General features: G+C 43.8%; 1 protein-coding gene across 2 annotated transcripts in view; it reads left to right on the forward strand.

Moving 5' to 3' along the window:
- The first annotated feature begins 587 nt into the window (after positions 1–587).
- Positions 588–18657, forward strand: part of LOC147419250 (uncharacterized) — a 133246-nt gene continuing 115176 nt past the window's right edge. Inside the window, exon 1 of one of the 2 annotated variants that reach the window (XR_015187205.1) lies at positions 588–840. Coding sequence is in view for 1 of the 2 variants with exons in the window: in XM_086506416.1 (XP_086362542.1) it covers positions 785–840 (56 nt within the window). In the remaining variant the exon portion in view is untranslated. The remainder of the gene's footprint in view (positions 841–18657) is intronic. The other variant, XM_086506416.1, reaches the window with a different exon arrangement.

Raw genomic sequence — 18657 nt, forward strand, 5'->3', positions numbered from 1 at the left:
TATGCATGGGGCCCTCATGTGCATGTGACATCTAGCGTGCGACATATTTTTGATTCATAGTGTTCAAAACATGAGCTCTTGAAGCCAGACACACCACGTGGGTAAAGCAGGCATATAGAGGATGCTTCAATTCCTTGCCTTGCTTGCTAACACATGTATGTGTGTGTGTGTGTGTGTGTGTGTGTGTGAGAGAGAGAGAGAGAGAGAGAGAGAGAGAGAGAGAGAGATGCATGCGCATGGGAGAAACGACAGTCGCTATTTTAGGCACTAAGCCGCTGCTCGCTACAGCCAACATGTGCCCACCCAAGACCCATATTTCCTCCCAACCTTGCTATATCGCCATTGTCTACTCTTGTTGGTCGGGGTTACCTACGATGAGTGCCAGCACGAGCAAGTCTCCACTTTGTTGTTTGTATGGATATGTATGCCCACACGTACTCTTTTTAGAAAAGGGGTCTCCTTAGAGGATCTAGATTCTCCATCCTATTTCTTTTTCATAATCCAGAGCACATATTCTGTGTGGTGAAATGCAAGTCTTTGACCTTCCGTGCCGCATGTGAACCCACCCGAAGCTGCAAGCAACTTTGTCCACTACGAGTAATAGTAAATACTACTTTTGAAGCTACCGTTTTCAATGGAAACGATCATTCAACACGATTCTCATAGACTCATACGTGCTGCACTGCCGCTTCTCGCCTTCGGCATCGGTTTTAACGTGCCTCATAGCATTCCACGTCTCAACAGAGCTAGAGAAAGCCGCAGCCACCTCTGAGGCTGCTTCTCAATGAAATCCAAGATTCTTCGAACTCTTGGCCTGCCTCCAGCGGGCACTGCCCGCAGGTAAGATCTCCCGTTTGCTGTCTTCTCTTTTTGAATTTGTGTGTTTGTTTCTTGTAATGCGACTTTGAAAGGCTTTTGGCAGTTATCCGTAGAAATTGTAATGGGTTCATGTAATTATTCTTTTTGGCTTAGCCTGGAGACTATACCTCAAGAAGTCTACAGCATATTATGTTCCATGAGAATTTGTGCACATACAAGGTTGGTTAGCGGTAGCACAAACTTCTAGTTAGAATCTCGAGGAGTGGCCAACTACAATATGTCGAGGAAGGAATGAATGGAACAACGGAATTGAAAAAGAAACTAAACCTTGAGTAGCTCAGTAAGCGCACCGGACAAATCAAAAGTAACATACAACCTTGATTAATCACTAGGAGAAGATTTTGAGGACCCTCTAGGACACCCAATTGCAAGGAAGGGGAAGACATAGGGTACCCTACACTTGCGGGAGTGAGGATGGTCGAGAGTAGATAGCTATAAGTGTAGACTTTGAGCTTTCATCTGTTAAGAAGGGGAAGGGGTTGGCCAGCCACGGTTCGGAATTGCACAACGTCGTGCTGGAGGATGTCTTCCATAGCTCAAGGACATCACCATGGTAGAGAGATCACCATAGGTGGGGAGCCATTTCGAATGCTCCACTGGCGCAATGAGTTTGGCTCTTGCTTCCCTACAACAATATCCTCTAGGACCCGGGTTGGGCTTGTTAGCTTGATCCCACACTAGTGGGATCAAGCTTGACCCCACACTAGTGGGGTGCTCGCTGCGAAAAAGGGGATGGTATGGACTTCGAGCTCAAGAGGAACGCCTTCTAATGTCAATAGGACCATGCAAACCCATTTTTGTATGACCTGACCTAAGAGACATGTATGTTCTCATAACCATGCAGCCAATATAATAACTCTTGATTTGTTGAACTACCTAGGTTCACTTCTTTAATTAAATCGGGTTAGCTCCTAGGAGGGTGGAGGGATGCCCTTAGGATGGTAGCCCTTGCCTATAGGAAACTCACCAAATTGTTGCCATAGCCAGCCAGATGGACGCACATCAAGTGGGAGCTAGAGTGTGTGTGAATTAGAGGAGGTCGAGACTGGAAGGGTGGGAGGAACAGATAAATGAAGGCTTCTTGCTACGACGGTGGTTAGTGGTAGGCTCTTTGAAGGTGTGTGGCTCAAATAGAATAAGGGGCAAGGAGATATATCGTTTAGAGTGTCACGAGAAGGTGATTTGTATGGTTGGAGACATTGGACTAGGGATAGGGTGAGGGTTTACTATGCTAAGGGACAACTAGTGGAGGGGGGGGGGGGGGGGGGGGGAAGTCTCTCTCTCTCTCTCTCTCTCTCTCTCTCTCTCTCAAAAAGTGGGACTTGTGACCCTTTGCATTACAGAGAATAAACCAAAGGTCCATATACATGAAATATGGGGAAACCCCTGAAAGATATACAATGAGATCATGGGGAAAAATATATATTATATATACAACCACAGGATGCATCAAAGGATAAGATACTCAAATCACGTAGTGGTGAAGAAGCTCTATTTGGGCGTAGGAAGCCTACACAAATATGCCAAAAGCTCTCTCTTGCCTTTGGTGGTGTAGTGAAACCATAAAGACGAGTACTAGCTACCAAAGTGATATAAAGTATCCGCTGTAAAAACTTCCTGCAACAGCTCATAAAAGCTAAGGGACTATAAAACCCCTTTGTTGTGCTTGCAAAATCATCCACATCCATTCCATCATCTTTGGATGTGGTACCCCCAAATAAGATACCGATCTCTGACACAACCAAACTATCAGAGAGGAAGAAGGGACCTATTTGTCCTTCATCACAAGAGCAAAGGGAAGGTACCAAGATGAACATTTATTTGACCAAACCAACTTCCCGAAGGCATGATTAATCTGTCTCTCATACAAATCTGCAAATTGTCTAACATCCATGCAATAGCTGGCCTCCACCATCGTCTACTCTTGTACTGAACCTCCCTCGTCTAAGAGAGATCATATAGAGTTGGGTCGTGAATTTGACCATGAAAAACGTGATGTCCTGTAGACAACTTGTAACAGACTTGGACACTCCACGTCAAGAATCAATCGCGACAACACCAAATAACCACTTCAAACAATTCACAGATCACAATAGATTTGCACTGGCCCGGCGGAGTTCCGTGCCTAGAGATATTGGCCCCAAAGACTGGCGCCCCTTTCGGTATTTCTTTTATATTAATCAGCTCAAAGTACAAGAGAGTGGGTCGGGATTCACTCTCGGACTCTGCGTCCAGATGCTCTGAGAAGTGAGGCCCTCACCACTAATTTAAAGGTTACAAGGGATGCCCAAAAGCAGAGCCCCAAAAGCTTCAAATCAAAAGCAACTGCTCTCTCTCTCTCACAGAGAGTCAAAACTTGAAAGCAAAAGCATTCTCTCTCTTTCTCATTGCGTAGAGAAAAAGCAAGATTTGCGTCGCTCATCATTATAATATATATATTTTTAATAGCCTCCGCAATTTTCAAAAATTAGGGTTTTTTGGCAAAAATTAGGGTTTGCAGGAATTTTAGGGTTTTTGGCAGAAATTAGGGTTTTTGCTGTCTGTAGCCACGTCATCACTTTTGTGATATACCCCCTCTTGAAAGCATTGTAATCGACCGCGATTACGCCTGCAAAACCGGCAAAAGCCATAAACCGTCTTAGCAGACACTTACTGTTAGTACAGGAACACACTTCTAGCACATGTACAAAATCGACAGTCACATCACACGACAACACATGACATCACCAGACATCATAGGACATTCAACATTCATTCGGATCTTAGACCATAATTTATCGGCAATGTAGCTAGTAATCACATCTAGGTCCAATCGGGACCTCATCGATGTCCGATTGACTAACCCCTATTGCAACCATGTCTATTTGAGATCAATCAGACCAAAATGCTGCAGTCATTTCGGCTATCAGTTCCTGCACTCACAAGAAGTCAAGAACAAATCAGTATCATTATCAGGAATTCCATTTCATAAAGTCATCCAGCAGAATACTGTCAGCTCTCAGTATCCCTGAAGCTCAAAGAGACATCAGTGACTTTAGTATCAAAATCGAGGCATCTGTTGACAAGGGAACGGAGTGACTCCCCTCTTGTGCATCCCACTGCACCAGATCTCCGGCCAAGCTGAATTCTGGGTTCCCGTTTGGAGTAGACTATGCTAAACCAAAACATCGAGGTAAAGTTTCACAATCCGAGGAGTATATGCTAGGTCCTCCTCCTCCATCCACTTCGCATCAAATGCAGGAAAGTTCTTGAACTTAACCAAGAACCGCCTTCGGACTTTACCTTTCTTCGTATCTGTATGTGCCAAAATCTGTTTAGGAACAAGAGTCTCCTCGTTTTCTCAACTGCGGGTTGCTCATCAGGCTCCCCATCATCAGGCACATCACCCTTAACAGGTTTCAAGAGACTCACATGCAATGCATTGTGAATCCTCCAAGTATCTAGTAGTTTCAATCGGAAGGAGACATCATTTATCTTTTCAGTAATCTGGAAAGGTCCGTAGTATCGCATACTAAGCTTTGGAAAAAGTCTCTCCTTTCCCTTTTTCTTTCTTAGGCGTGCCTTCTCAAAACGTAAGAGCACCCAATCATCCTCCTTCAGTTTCAAGTCGCGACAATGGCGATCCGCTGCCTTTTTCTGTTGTTCTTGAAACTTTTGCAAAGTCTCGCGAACCTTGGCAAAAGCCGTATCCAAATCTCGCGAATATTCATGCGCTTCAAATATCTAATCTTTCGTGCTCAGGAAGGATGGAACCTTCGCAACACTTTCAACAATCTGAAATGGTGTCTTCCATGTCGAAGAGTGTATCTTGTTATTGTAGGCAAATTCCACCAAAGGTAAGTTCTTTTCCCATTGAGTCTTCTGATCCGAGATACAAGACTTCAATAAATCTAAAACCACTGAATTGGCAATCTCAAATTGCCTGTCAGTCTGCAAGTGGAACGATGACGAGAATTGCAACCGCGTGCCAATGTTCTCCCAAATTGCCTTCCAAAACAAACTCATAAATCTGGGGTCTCTGTCGGAGACAATCGTGTCAGACGTGCCATGTAATCGGGAAATCATCATGATCATTCTGTGTTCTCGGGAGATCAAAAATGAAATCCATTTTAATATTTTCCCAAGGGCGGGTGGGTATGGGTAAATGCTGTAACAATTCTTGTGCCTTATGCCTGTCAAACTTGACCTTCTGGCATACTGCGCACAAACTCTTCCACATCCTTTTTGAGTGTCGACCAAAAGAAGTATCTCTCTACCCCTTCATGGTGGTAGCAATGCCGCGGTGACCCGTAAAGGGTGGACAACGGCATTCAGTCATAACCTTTTCCCGCAATGGCTGTGTAACGCACAACATAGTCCTTCTCATCAAGTAGCCTTCCCGAAGGGAGCATCCAGCTACTGTCTCCCCATCCCGTATCCTTGTGAAAATATCTACAAAATCTGTATTTGTGGCATACTGATCGACCATATCCTCGAAGCTCCTATGATGTATCGCGGAAATAGCTAGAACCAACGGCTTCCGAGACAAAGCATCTGCCACCACATTCTTCTGTCCTTGCACATGGACAATCTGGAAGTGAAACTGTGACAACATGTTGGCCCACCGCATCTGCTTTTCCGAAAGCTGCTTCTGTGGCAAGAAGTAGCGCAAACTCTGATGGTCTGTAAAGACAGTAAAATCCGCTCCGAGTAGGTAATGCCGCCACTGAGTAAGAGCATGGATAACCACTGAAAGCTCTTTCTCATAAATCTGTGCTGTCATCTCCGGCCTAGAGAACAATCGGCTCTCGTAAGCAATGACATGGCCTTCTTGCATCAAGACCGCACCCAGACTACAATCATAAGCATCACAAAATACTTCAAATGACTTCTGCAAGTCCGGCAAAGTCAAATTTGGTCATGTAGTCAATTTCTCTTTCAATGTCTGAGAGGCAGTCACCTCTGTGGATCCCCACAAGAAAGGGACTCCTTTTTGTATGAAGATATGCAAAGGGGAAGCAACCTCTGCAAACCTTTGAATGAACCGTCTGTAGTACGAACACAGTCCCAAGAAGCTTCCAACTTCATGGACATTCTTCAAATCGGGCCAATCACAGATAGTGTCTATCTTGACCGGATCCATTTGCACTCCTGTTGCTGAGACAGTGTCCCAAAAAAAATGTATCTGTCACAAAGTGATGACGTGGCGGACAGCAGAAACCCTAATTTCCGGAAATCGCGGAGGCTGATTTTTTTAATAAAAATTTTATATTTAATTTTATAAAATGATGAGCGACGCGAATTTTGCTTTTTTTATAAAAAAGGAGAAAAGACTCTCTAAGAGAGAGAGAGAACTGATGCTTTTTATTTTAAAAGCTTTTGGGGCTCTGCTTTTGGGCTCCCTTGTATCTTTAAGTAAGTGGTGAGGGCTTCACTTCTCAGAGTATTTGGACGCAGAGTCTGAGAGTGAAACCCTAGCCACTCTCTTGTACTTTGATTTGATTAATATAAAAAGAAATACCGAGAGGGGCGCAAGTCTTTGGGGCCAATATCTCTAGGCACGCAACTCCGCCGGGCTAGTGCAAATCTGTTGTGATCTGTGAATTGTTTTGAAGTGGTTATTTGGTGCTGTCGCGGTTGATTCTTGACTTGGAGTGTCCAAGTCTATTACAGTGGTATCAGAGCACGGCCGATTTCTCTTCTACGGGAAATCCGATCCCCAATTTTTTTTCCGCGGCACCTATGGCTTCAGGCAATGATCAGTCGACTCCGTCTGCATCTGGAGATGCGGGCTGGGATCACAATGAAGATTCAGACAGAGAGTATGGCCCGCCTCGGCCTACTCAGGCGGAGCAAAGAGAGATGAAGCGTTGTCAATTGATCGGCGATGCAACAAAGATGATGCTCTATTTTGCCAAGGACCCGAAGATGGCAAAATATATGAACCAGACCTCTTTGGAAGAGGTATAGACGGAGTGGCAGAGAACCACAACACCACTCCCGAAACCCGCTCTCAAGAAACCTTCTGCCTCCAAGAAATATATGGAGAAGGAACTGGAGAACGTGGTTTATGCACGGATTGCTCAGCTTTTCAACATGCAAAAGAAGGACAAAAAGCACGGCAAAAAGCAGAAGAAAAGGCACTGACTTCCCGAGATATTTGGGTCGTCAGTCGACTTTTGACAAGGCAAAGAAACGGAAGAAGCGTGTTCGATTTGAAGGAGTACCCAGTTCTTCTTCTTCTTCTTCTGACAGCTCTTCTAGCTCTTCAGATTCGAGCGAAGAAGACAGAAAAGGTATAAAGAGAAGCAAGAAACAAAGCTTCGGAAAGGGCAAGAAAAAGGCAAAAAAGGCTAAATCTCGCCCAGTGAGTGACACTTCTACAGAGGACTCGTCTACAGACAGTTCAGACTCTGACAACCGAAACTTTTATGCGAACAAGAAGAATTTTCACAAAGTCAACCAGTACGACTTTCTCGAAGATAAAAGCAAGAAAGTCCGAGAGTTTAAGGAAGGTGGCCACTCGATCAAGTTTGATACTTTTTCAGGATACTCAAATGCTTCGAAAGATTTGTCTTTTATACAGCAGTTTCACATCGCTTTCGCGGGAGGACGCTATTCAGAGCACTCCAAGATTCGGAGAGCTGCCTCTTACTTTAAGAGGAATGCTCGTACTTGGTGGTCCACGCTTCTTTTAAACAAGACTGCGCCAGTAAAATGGCTGAAATTTAAGAAGCTATTTATTTCTTCTTGGTTAACGCAAGAATATGAATGAGATATACGAGCTGCTTGGAACCATCCTCGGATGATCAAGAAAGACACAATCAATGCTTATTGTGAAAGATTCTGGAGCTCTTTTCTACCCGCCTCTTCATTCAAGAAGATCTCATTCAGAGAACAGATTGAGCGGTTTACCTTGGGTCTACCTACAGAGATCCGAGACCACTGCTTGGAACAGAAGTCAGCTTCTATTCAGGAGTTGATGAGTCATGCGAAGCGGGGCTTTGCCATTCACTCTGGCAGTCTGACCTACCTCACAGATGAGGCCATGACACAACGAGCCGAACAGACTTGTGGGAATGAAAGTAGAAAGAAAAAGAGCAACCCAGAGGAAAAGGATGCATGACCCAAGCTTACTCCTGAGGAGAGAGCTCGCTTCATCAGAGAGGGGAAGTGCTTTGGATGCGGGGAACATGGACATATCTCCGCGAAGTGCCCTAAGAAGGCACAGAACGATAAAGACGACGACAGGCCTGAGAGTTCGAGAGCAGCTGAGGAACGTGGCAGAAAAGGCAAATAGAAAAACTGAACTGGTACCACATGGCGTGGAACCTGCACCGAATCTAATGAATGAAAGTACAAACTTTGCCGCTTTTGGGGCAAAGTGAAGGATCAGGAAGCTCTTTTGAAGGAGCCAAGGCCAACTTCTTTTCACTTGGAATTGGCGGCTCGATTTGGAATTACGCCCGACAAACTGACGGCACAGGGGGAGGTAGTTCTACTGGCACCCGGATGGGATGTTGCCATTACATCGAGCATTGGCAAACTTTGTTTGCAATGACAGGGGTGTTCAGGGCACGCGAGTGACGTTCTACTCAGGATCCCTTGGTACCACAAGAACTACGCCGTGGTTGACTACCGGGCCGAGTAAGCGACTTTGATAAATGAAGGGGTTAGAGATTGTACTTGATGAACTTCAGTTTCTTACTCATTCTTTTGGGAGAGAACTAAACCTAGGATAAAGGTTGAATATGTTTTGACCTGATCAAAAGAACGCCAAGATTTTTCTCCACACTCATGCGGATTGTTTTTCAGAGGGCCTGAAGATCAAACCATTGATATGATACCTGGAAGCACGCCACCGAATCGGCCACCTTACCGTGTGAGTCGAGTACAGAATGAAAAGATTATGAACTGAGTGAAAGACCTCTTGGAAAAGGGTCTTGTCTAGCCTAGTACTTCACCGTATTGCTCTCAAGTGTTGTTGGTTTTGAAGAAAGACGGATCTTGGAGAGTGTGCATCGATTATAGCACTCAACGAAATCACCATCAAGAACAGATTTCCGGTTCCTAGGATCGATGATATACTCGACAGGTTACAGGGATCCTCGTGCTTTAGCAGGATTGACTTGAAAAGTTTATATCATCAGATCAGGATAGCGCCGAGAGATGTCTACAAGACAGCTTTTCGGACGACTTTTGGGTTATTTGAGTTTTTGGTGATGCCTTTTGGATTAACCAATGCTCCTGCGACATTTAACCGGATGATGGACAGGATTTTTCAAGAGTACAGGCTATTTGTTGGCACTTTCTTTGACGACATCATTGTTTTCTCCAAGAATGAGGCAGAACACAGAGATCATCTGCTTCAAGTCTTTCAGGCATTACGAGATCACACGTCAGTGATTAATGCAAAGAAAAGTGAATTTTTCCTACCAGAGATACACTTTTTGGGACACATTGTGTCAGCAGCAGGAGTGCAAATGGACCTGGCCACTGTCCGTGATTGGCCCGATTTGAGGAATGTCCATGAAGTTAGAAGCTTCTTGGGACTGTGTTCGTACTACAGGCGGTTCATACGAAAGTTTGCAGAGGTTGCTTCCCCTATGCATACCTTGACACAGAAAGGAGTACCTTTTTTGTGGGGACCCACAGAGGTGACTGCCTTTCGGACATGGAAAGAGAAATTGACTACGGGACCTATTTTGACTTTGCCGGACTTGCAGAAGTCATTTGAAGTGTATTGTGATGCTTGTGGTCGTAGTCTGGGTGCGGTCTTGATGCAAGAAGGCCATGTCATAGCTTACGAGAGCCGTTTGTTCTCTAGGCCGGAGATGACAGCACAGATCTATGAGAAAGAGCTTTTGGCGGTTATCCATGCTCTTACTCAGTGGCGGCAATACCTACTCGAAGCGGATTTTACTGTCTTTACAGACCATGAGAGTTTGCGCTACTTCTTGTCACAGAAGCAGCTTTCGGAAAAGCAGATGCGGTGGGCGAACATCTTGTCACAGTTCCACTTCCAGGTTGTCCATGTGTAGGGACAAAAGAATGTGGTGGCAGATGCTTTGTCTCGGAAACTGTTGGTTCTGGCTATTTCCGCGATACATCATAGGAGCTTCGAGGATATGGTCGATCAGTATCCCACAGATACTATTTTGCAGATATTTTCACAAGGATACGGGATGGGGAGATAGTAGCGGGATACTCCCTTCGGGAAGGTTACTTGATGAGAAAGACTATGTTGTGCGTTACACAGCCGTTGAGTGATAAGGTTATGACTGAATGCCACTGTCCACCTTTTACGGGCACCGCGGCATTTGCTACCACCATGAAAGGGGTAGAGAGATACTTCTTTCGGCCGTGACTCAAAAAGGACGTGGAAGAGTTGTGCGCAGTAGTATACCAGAAGGTCAAGTTTGATGGGCATAAGACATAGGGATTGTTACACCCTTTTACCCATACCCACCCGCCCCTGGGAAAGTATTGAAATGGATTTCATTTTTGATCTCCCGATTACACAGAATGATCACGATGATTTTCCGATTACATGGCACGTCTGAGACGATTGCCTCCGACAGAGACCCCAGATTTATGAGTTTGTTTTGGAAGGCAATTGGGGAGAACGTTGGGACGCGGTTGTAGTTCTCGTCATCGTTCCACTTGTAGAGTGACGGGCAATCTGAGATTGCCAATTCAATGGTTTTAGATTTATTGAAGTCTTGTATCTCGGATTAGAAGACTCAATGGGAAAAGAACTTACCTTTGGTGGAATTTGCCTACAATAACACGATACACTCTTCAATGGGGAAGACGCCATGTGAGATTGTTGAAAGTGCTGCGATGGTTCCATCCTTCCTGAGCACGAAAGATTAGATATTTGAAGCGCATGAATATTCGCGAGATTTGGATACGGCTATTGCCAAGGTTCGCGAGACTTTGTAGGAGTCTCAAGAACGACAGAAAAAGGCAGCGGATTGTCATCGTCGCGACTTGAAATTGAAGGAGGATGATTGGGTGCTCTTACGTTTTGAGAAGGCACGCCTACGAAAGAAAAAGGGAAAGGAGAGGCTTTTTCCAAAGCTTAGTATGCGATACTACGGACCTTTCCGGATCACTGAAAAGATAAATGATGTCTCCTTCCGATTGAAACTGCCAGATACTTGGAGGATTCACAATGCATTTCATGTGAGTCTCTTGAAACCTGTTAAGGGTGATGTGCCTGATGATATGGAGCCTGATGAGCAACCCGAAGTGGAAGAAAAGGAGGAGATCCTTGTTCCTGAACAGATTTTGGCACATAATGATACGAAGAAAGGTGAAGTCTGAAGGCGGTTCTTGGTTAAGTTCAAGAACTTTCCTGCATTTGATGCGAAGTGGATGGAGGAGGAGGACCTAGCAGATACTCCTCGGATTGTGAAACTTTACCTCGATGTTTTGATTTAGCATAGTCTACTCCAAACGGAACCCAGAATTCAGCTTGGCCGGAGATCTGGTGCAGTGGGATGCACAAGAGGGGAGTCACTCCGTTCCCTTGTCAACAGATGCCTCGATTTTGATACTAAAGTCACTGATGTCTCTTTGAGCTTCAGGGATACTGAGAGCTAACAGTATTCTGCTGGATGACTTTATGAAATGGAATTCCTGATAATGATACTGATTTGTTCTTGACTTCTTGTGAGTGCAGGAACTGATAGCCGAAATGACTGTAGCATTTTGGTTTGATTGATCTCGAATAGACATGGTTGCAATAGGGGTTAGTCAATCGGACATCGATGAGGTCCTGATTGGACCTAGATGTGATTGCTAGCTACATTGCCGATAAATCATGGTCTAAGATCCGAATGAATGTTGAATGTCATGTGATGTTCTGTGATGTCTGGTGATGTCCTGTGATGTGACTGTCGATTTTTTACATGTGCTAGATGTGTGTTCCTAGTACGTAGGTACTAACAGTTAGTGTCTGCTAAGACGGTTTATGGATTTTGTCGGTTTTACAGGCGTAATCGCGGTCGATTACAATGCTTTCAAGAGCGGGGTATGTCACAAAGTGATGACGTAGCGAATAGCAGAAACCTTAATTTCTGCCAAAAACCCTAAAATTCCTGCAAACCCTAATTTCTGCAAGAAACCCTAATTTCCGGAAATCGCGGAGGCTGAAAAAAAAAAAGATGAGCTTTTGGGGCTCTGCTTTTGGGCATCCCTTGTACTGATGCTTTTTATTTTAAAAGCTTTTGGGGCTCTGCTTTTGGGCATCCGATGAATTGATGCTTTTTATTTTAAAAGCTTTTGGGGCTCTGCTTTTGGGCATCCCTTGTATCTTGAAATAAGTGGTGAGGGCTTCACTTCTCAGAGCATCTGGACGCAGAGTCTGAGAGTGAAACCCTAGCCACTCTCTTGTACTTTGATCTGATTAATATAAAAAGAAATACCGAAAGGGGCGCCAGTCTTTGGGGCCAATATCTCTAGGCTTGGAACTCCGCCGGGCCAGTGCAAATCTATTGTGGTCTGTGAATTGTTTTGAAGTGGTTATTTGGTGCTGTCGCTGTTGATTCTTTACTTGGAGTGTCCAAGTATGTTACAGTATCTCTGAAGCATATGATCTCTGTGGTCTGCGTCATTCTTGGAGAAAACAATGATATCATCAAACAAAGTGCCAACAAATAGCCCGTGCTCTCGAAAAATCCTGTCCATCATCCGGTTAAATGTCGCAAGAGCATTGGTTAAACCAAAAGGCATCACCAAAAACTCAAATAACCCAAAAGTCGTCCGCTGTCTTGTAGACGTCTTCCGGTGCGATTCGGATCTGATGATATCCACTCTTCAGATCAATCCTGGTAAAGCGCGAGGATCCCTGTAACCTGTTGAGTATATCATCGATCCTAGGAATCGGAAATCTGTTCTTGATGGTGATTTTGTTGAGAGCTCTATAATAGATACACATTCTCCAAGATCCGTCTTTCTTCAAATCCAACAACAATGGAGAGCAATACGGTGAAGTACTATGCTGGACAAGACCCTTTTCCAAGAGGTCTTTCACTCAGTTCATAATCTTTTCATTCTGTACTCGGCTCACACGGTAAGGTGGCCGGTTCGGTGGCGTGCTTCCAGGTATCAGATCAATGGTTTGATCTTCAGGCCCTCTGAAAAGCAATCGGCATGAGTGTGGAGAAAAATCTTGGCGTTCTTTTGATCAGGTCACAACATATTCAACCTTTATCCATCGTTCAGTTCTCTCCCAAAAGAATGAGTAAGAAACTGAAGTTCATCAAGTACAATCTCAAAGCCCTTCATTTATCAAAGTCGCTTTCTCGGCCTGGTAGTCAACCACGGCGTAGTTCTTCTGGTACCAAGGGATCCTGAGTAGAACGTCACTCGCGTGCCCTGAACACCCCTGTCTTGCAAACGAAGTTTCCAATGCTCGGTGTAATGGCAACATCCCATCCCGGTGCCAGTCGAACTACCTCCGCCTGTGGCGTCAGTTTGTCGGGCGTAATTCCAAATCGAGCTGCCAATTCCAAGTGAAAAGAAGTTGGCCTTGGCTCCTTCAAAAGAGCTTCCTGATCCTTCACTTTGCCTCAAAAGCGGCAAAGTTTGTACTTTCATTCATTAGATTCGGTGCAGGTCCCACGCCATGTGGTACCAGTTCTGCTTTTCTATCTGCCTTTTCTGCCACGTTCCTCAGCTGCTCTCGAACTCTCATGCCTGTCGTCGTCTTTATCATTCTGTTCTTTCTGTGCCTTTTTAGGGCACTTCGCGGAGATATGTCCACGTTCCCCGCATCCAAAGCACTTCCCCTCTGTGATGAAGCGAGTTCTCTTCTTAGGAGTAAGCTTGGGTCGTGCATCCTTTTCCTCTGGGTTGCTCTTTTTCTTTCTACTTTCATTCCCACAAGTCTGTTCGGCTCGTTGTGTCATGGCCTCATTTGTGAGGTAGGGCAGACTGCCAGAGTGAATGGCAAAGCCCCGCTACGCATGACTCATCAACTCCTGAATAGAAGCTGACTTCTGTTCCAAGCAGTGGTCTCGGATCTCTGTAGGTAGACCCAAGGTAAACCGCTCAATCTGTTCTCTGAATGAGATCTTCTTGAATGAAGAGGCGGGTAGAAAAGAGCTCCAGAATCTTTCACAATAAGCATTGATTGTGTCTTTCTTGATCATCCGAGGATGGTTCCAAGCAGCTCGTATATCTCATTCATATTCTTGCGTTAACCAAGAAGAAATAAATAGCTTCTTAAATTTCAGCCATTTTACTGGCGCAGTCTTGTTTAAAAGAAGCGTGGACCACCAAGTACGAGCATTCCTCTTAAAGTAAGAGGCAGCTCTCCGAATCTTGGAGTGCTCTGAATAGCGTCCTCCCGCGAAAGCGATGTGAAACTGTTGTATAAAAGACAAATCTTTCGAAGCATTTGAGTATCCTGAAAAAGTATCAAACTTGATCGAGTGGACACCTTCCTTAAACTCTCGGACTTTCTTGCTTTTATCTTCGAGAAAGTCGTACTGGTTGACTTTGTGAAAATTCTTCTTGTTCGCATAAAAGTTTCGGTTGTCAGAGTCTGAACTGTCTGTAGACGAGTCCTCTGTAGAAGTGTCACTCACTGGGCGAGATTTAGCCTTTTTTGCCTTTTTCTTGCCCTTTCCGAAGCTTTGTTTCTTGCTTCTCTTTATACCTTTTCTGTCTTCTTCGCTCGAATCTGAAGAGCTAGAAGAGCTGTCAGAAGAAGAAGAAGAAGAACTGGGTACTCCTTCAAATCGAACACGCTTCTTCCGTTTCTTTGCCTTGTCAAAAGTCGACTGACGACCCAAATATCTCGGGAAGTCAGTGCCTTTTCTTCTGCTTTTTGCCGTGCTTTTTGTCCTTCTTTTGCATGTTGAAAAGCTGAGCAATCCGTGCATCAACCACCCCTTCTTATTCCTTCTCTGAATATTTCTTGTGAGCAGAAGGTTTCTTGAGAGTGGGTGTAGTCGTTTTCTGCCACTGCTCATGCACTTCTTGAAAAGACGTCTCGCTCATATATTTTGCAAATTTTGGGTCCTTTGCAAAATTGAGCATCATCTTCGTTGCATCACCGATGAACTGACGACGTTCCATCTCTCGCCGCTCCGCCTGAGTAGGCCGAGGCGGGCCATACTGTCTACCGGAATCTTTGTTGTGATCCTTGCCCGCATCTCCAGATGCAGAGGGAGTTGACTGATCCTTGCGTGAAGTCATAGGTGCCGCGTGAAAAAAATTGGGGATCGGATTTCCCGTAGAAGAGAAATCGGCCGTGCTCTGATACCACTGTAATAGACTTGGACACTCCAAGTCAAGAATCAATCGCGACAGCACCAGATAACCACTTCAATCAATTCACAAATCACAATAGATTTGCACTGGCCCGACGGAGTTCCGTGCCTAGAGATATTGGCCCCAAAGATTGGCGCCCCTTTCGGTATTTCTTTTATATTAATCAGCTGAAAGTACAAGAGAGTGGGTCGGGATTCACTCTGAGACTCTGCGTCCAGATGCTCTGAGAAGTGAGGCCCTCACCACTAATTTAAAGGTTACAAGGGATGCCCAAAAGCAGAGCCCCAAAAGCTTCAAATTAAAAGAAACTCCTCTCTCTCTCTCACAGAGAGTCAAAACTTGAAAGCAAAAGCATTCTCTCTCTTTCTCATTGCGTAGAGAAAAAGCAAGATTTGCGTCGTTCATCATTATAATATTTTTTTTATTTTTCTTATAGCCTCCGCGATTTACGGAAATTAGGGTTTTTTTTGGTAAAAATTAGGGTTTGAAGGAATTTTAGGGTTTCTGCTGTCCGTAGTCATGTCGTCGCTTTGTGACACAACTGCAGGAAAGACATCTAGATACATAGTGGCTAATCTCTCAGTGAAAACTTTTCAAATCTCCAGGGACCACACACAGCAATAAGAAGGCGAAATCATGGATATTGAGACATCTGCCGGTGATGCAAAACTTGCTAAATAATCAAACTCCTTAGCTAATTGAAGATACTCACTTTCCTGCTCTCGCAATAGTACTTGCTGTAAGAGGCACCTACGACTAAATCTCCAAAGAGTCCAAAGGCTACTATACTAGCCTATCTTTGGGCTCCTTAGGCTGATCTTGAGGTGCTTCTTAACTGCTTGTAACTATGCTCTACGGTTGCCCTCTAGGCCAATTCCTCACAAGTTGCTCCATCTCATGGTATCTAAGGCACTGGTTCAATCTGCCCGTGACCACAATCCTCTGTGAGTGTTAACATCCCTCATGCCTTAAATGCCATGAGATGATGCTTAGAGATAGATTGGTTGGAGGAGGGGACCATCCTTGTAGCCACAACAATCTGATAGAGTTTTAGAGGCACAACACAAGGGTTTTACATTCTTTTGGCTTTTATGAGCTGCCTTATCGGTTGGACAAGTGGTGGACCTTAACAACCAGATCTTCTTAATATAATGACATAGAGTGGAAAAGTGGTGAATCTTGAGACCAAACCACTCATGATACTAGAGATAATAGGTTGGACAAGTGGTGGACCTTGAATGTAAACCCCCCATGTACAAAATATCGTGGGTTTTCAAGTGGTAAGAAAAGTGGTGAATCTTGAGACCAAACCACTCATGATACTAGAGATAATAGGTTGGACAAGTGGTGGACCTTGAATGTAAACCCCCCATGTACAAAATATCGTGGGTTTTCAAGTGGTAAGAAAAAATATCATTTAGGATAATATAGCCTTATAGGTTGGACAAGTGCTGGACCTTAACACCCAGATCTTCTTAATATAATGACATAGAGTGAACTCTTAGTGAATCTTGAGACTAATCCATGAATGTAAACCCCCCATGTACAAAATATCATGAGTTTAAGGTATTTCAATGGAGCCTAGCATCTTGGAGACATGGTGGAGAATCTTTCTCTCCATGTTTCAATGGAGCCTAACTTGGACTAGTGGTGGACATTGGAACAAAACCCCCTTGTAAAACATATCATGGGAATTCTAAGTAGTGAGAAATAATACCATTTAAGATATAACATTATAGGTTGGACAAGTGGTGGATCTCAACACCCAATTTTTCTTAATATAATGACATAGAGTGGACAAGTGGTGGACCTTTTCTTCTCTGTATGTTTCAATAGAGTTAGCTTGGACAAGTGGTGGACCTTGGAACTAGATCCCCATTTAAAATATATCATGGGAATTTCAAGTGGTGAGAAAGAATACCATTTTAGATATAACCTGATAGGTTGGACAAGTTGGGGACTTTAACACCCAATTCTTAATATAATAACATAGAGTTGACAAGTGATGAATCTTGAAACCATAGACTCATTCTACTATGAATAATAGATTGGACAAGTGGTGAGAAAGATATCCTGGGTTTAGGGTATTTTATTGGAGCTTAGCATCTTGGAGACATGGTGGAGCTTGCTTTATTCCATGTTTCAATGGAGCCTATCTTTGAGAAATGGTGGAGCATCCTTCTCTCCATGTTTTAATGGAGCATAGCTTGGACAAGTGGTGGACCTTTGCTTCTCTCTATGTTTCAATAGAGTTAGCTTGGACAAGTGGTGGACCTTGGAACCAAACCCTCATGTTAAACATATCATGGACATTCCAAGTGGTGAGAAAGAATACCATTTAAAATATAGCATTATAGGTTGGACAAGTGGTGGACCTTAACACCCAGATCTTCTCAATATAATAACATAGAGTGGAATGAATCTTAAGACCAAACCACTCATGCTACTAGGAATAATAGGTTGGACAATTGATAGACCTTGAATTCAAACCCCCTTGTACAAAGTATCTTGGGTTTAAGGTATTTCAATAGAGTATAGCATCTTGGAGACATGGTGGAGCTTGCTTCTCTCCATGTTTCAATGGAGCCTATCTTGGATAAATAGTGGAGCATGCTTCTCTCCATGTTTTAATGGAGCCTAGCTTGGACAAGTGGTGGACCTTTGCTTCTCTCTATGTTTCAATAGAGTTAGCTTGGACAAATGGTGGACCTTGGAACAAAATTCCCATGTAAAACATATCATGGGAATTCTAAGTGGTAAGAAAGAATACCATTTAAGATATAACCTTATAGGTTGGACAAGTGGTGGAACTTAACACCCAATTCTTCTTATATTAATGACATAGAGTGGACAAATGGTGAATCTTGAGACCAAACCACTCATGCTACTAAGGATAATAGGTTTTCCATGTTTCAATGGAGCTGAGCTTGGACACATGGTGGAGCTTGCTTCTCTCCATGTTGATTTTGGAACTAGCTTGGATAAGTGGTGGAGCTTTGTTTTTCAAGTCTTCATAATACAATAACGTATAGGTTGGTTACATGGTGAATCTTAAGGTTATACCTCCCATTTTACTAGAGATGATAGGTTGGACAAGTGTTCAACCTTCTATCATTTCTCCATACTTATATTAGACAATTAGTAGACCTCGAATCTCTCCATGTTGTGTAAAGCTAAGCTTGGACAAGTGGTGGACCTTGCTTCTTTCTTCCCTTAGTTTACTAGCTTAAAAGATTACTATGTATACTTGCTTAGATTTAGCTTGAACAAGTGGTGGACCTTGTATTAACACAAACTTAATCCATTACAAAAAAGTATATGCTAAAATAACATTTGGTTTTTTTTTGTTTGAGGAAAGATGGCTCCAAAAACACAGGTTGCAAGGGTTGTTGTCTCAGTTAACTATACTTGCAATGATCTTAGGAAATGGTGTTTGGACATACATGGTATAGAGGGTGCACAATTTCATAAGGTGCATCTATTTATTGCCAAAAAGGAGAATGACAGCTTGTT

The sequence above is a fragment of the Adiantum capillus-veneris genome, chromosome 29, assembly GCF_014529385.1.
Source record: "Adiantum capillus-veneris isolate H3 chromosome 29, ASM1452938v2, whole genome shotgun sequence".
NCBI classification, from domain to species: domain Eukaryota; kingdom Viridiplantae; phylum Streptophyta; class Polypodiopsida; order Polypodiales; family Pteridaceae; genus Adiantum; species Adiantum capillus-veneris.